Source organism: Palaemon carinicauda, chromosome 44 (assembly GCF_036898095.1).
Source record: "Palaemon carinicauda isolate YSFRI2023 chromosome 44, ASM3689809v2, whole genome shotgun sequence".
In the NCBI taxonomy this organism is placed as follows: Eukaryota; Metazoa; Arthropoda; class Malacostraca; order Decapoda; family Palaemonidae; genus Palaemon; species Palaemon carinicauda.
In genome coordinates, this window is record NC_090768.1 from 6,434,382 (window position 1) to 6,436,239 (window position 1,858).

The window sequence follows — 1,858 nt, forward strand, 5'->3', positions numbered from 1 at the left end:
AGCAGCTCTTCTAGGAGAAGGACACTCGAAAATCAAACCACCGTTCTCTAGTCTTGGGTAGTGCCATAGCCTTTGTACCATGATGTTCCACTGTCTTGGGTTAGAGTTCTCTTGCTTGAGGGTACACTCGGGCACACTGTTCTATCTAGTTTCTCTTCCTCTTGTTTTGTTAAAGTTTTTTATAGTGTATATAGGAAATATTTATTTCAATGTTTTTGCTGTTCTTAAAATATTTTATTTTCCTTGGTTCCTTTCCTCACTGGGCTATTTTCCCTGTTGGAGCCCCTGGGCTTATAGCATCGTGCTTTTCCAACTAGGATTGTAGCTTAGCATTTAATAATAATAATAATAATAATAATAATAATAATAATAATAATAATAATATATGTATGTGTGAACAATTTATATCCAGTCATGCTATATGTAATATGTCCCAGGAATCAGGGGGGAAGGTAGCAATTATCTCTTAATGATATTAACAATAGATGTGTTAGTGCTAATAATAACAAAAGGATTTAAGGAACAATAGATAGCAGTATCAAAATAGCTTTTAATGCCTCTTGATTATGTTGGAGGTTGCATGGGGAAGTACCTAATGTATTTAACCCTGAAGGATTACTTGTTTACAAATTACGTATAAAGTCACTTAATGCATTTAGCCCTGTGGGACTGCTAATGTATAAATTAAATTCAAATCTATGCATATTTATGGACTTTGCTTAACAAGAGAATGTCTATGATATTAATCTCCTTCTTTGTCTGCATCTTTTCCCACTTCTATGTGGGGTTGATGTTTCTGGGCAGCTTTCTCCATCGAGCATTAATGTTATTCTGATAATATTCACTGTCCATATTCGTTTTGGCAAATTTTCATGGCCGGGTGCCTTACCTGCCGCCAACCCTCCCCATTTACCCGGGCTTGGGACCGGCACCAAGTTGAGGCTAGCTTGCCCCCCGCCCCCTTCAGTGGCTGGGTTAATATCTATGATATTAATGGATATTAGTTTTCTTATGTATAGTATGCTGTGTTAGGGTTATTTGCTATTTGAATTAAAATCTTATCATAGCTCTCGTTATTTTAATCATTAAGCTAAGCAATAACACAGAATTCTTGTGATGTATTGTTATAACCAGTATTTCTTTTTCAGTGTCCGCGGGCTGTACAAACACATGGAAGGTGAGAAAAAACACCCCGTTTAGAAGTAAATATGAACCACTCACCTGTGTATTATTCAACCAACATCCCCATAACTTAATTTGTTTTTTTACTTAGTATAGTGAATACGAATAATGACTAAGCGGATCTCGCAAACTTTTCGAATTCCAGTCGCTCCGAGGCGCACCGTCTTCTGAATTTTGATGAGCAAACAGCATTGATTCCTTAGGTAACTATTTGATGCTGAGCTGTCAAAAAAAAAAAAAAAAAAATCTATTTTCCTGCCGAACGCAAAAATCGCTGCGTTTAATGTTTTTTTTTCTTTCAACTTGCTTCGTTTGCTATGAATATGATTTGCAAGAGTAGGCTTTATGATATATATATATATATATATATATATATATATATATATATATATATATATACACTTTATATATGTATATACATATAAATACTTTATATATACTGTATATATATATATATGTATATATATATATATATATATATATATATATATATATATATATATTTATATATGTGTGTGTGTGTGTTTGTGTGTGTATTATATTTCATAAAGATTATTAAAAATAATTCCATTTACCCTGTTTAAATAGTTTTGCAGCCAAATTTTGAAATGAATGAAATACTATTTTCATTGTATTTTTAATGTGCCCCTTAAAATTATACTGTGGAATATCATTT

General features: G+C 32.5%; 1 protein-coding gene across 1 annotated transcript in view; it reads left to right on the forward strand.

The window, feature by feature from the left end:
• Nucleotides 1-1,218, forward strand: part of LOC137634552 (uncharacterized) — a 53,255-nt gene extending 52,037 nt beyond the window's left edge. The window contains exon 9 of the mRNA XM_068367003.1: nt 1,149-1,218. Within this exon, the coding sequence (XP_068223104.1) occupies nt 1,149-1,200 (52 nt within the window). The 3' untranslated portion in view covers nt 1,201-1,218. The remainder of the gene's footprint in view (nt 1-1,148) is intronic.
• Nucleotides 1,219-1,858: the final 640 nt, after the last annotated feature.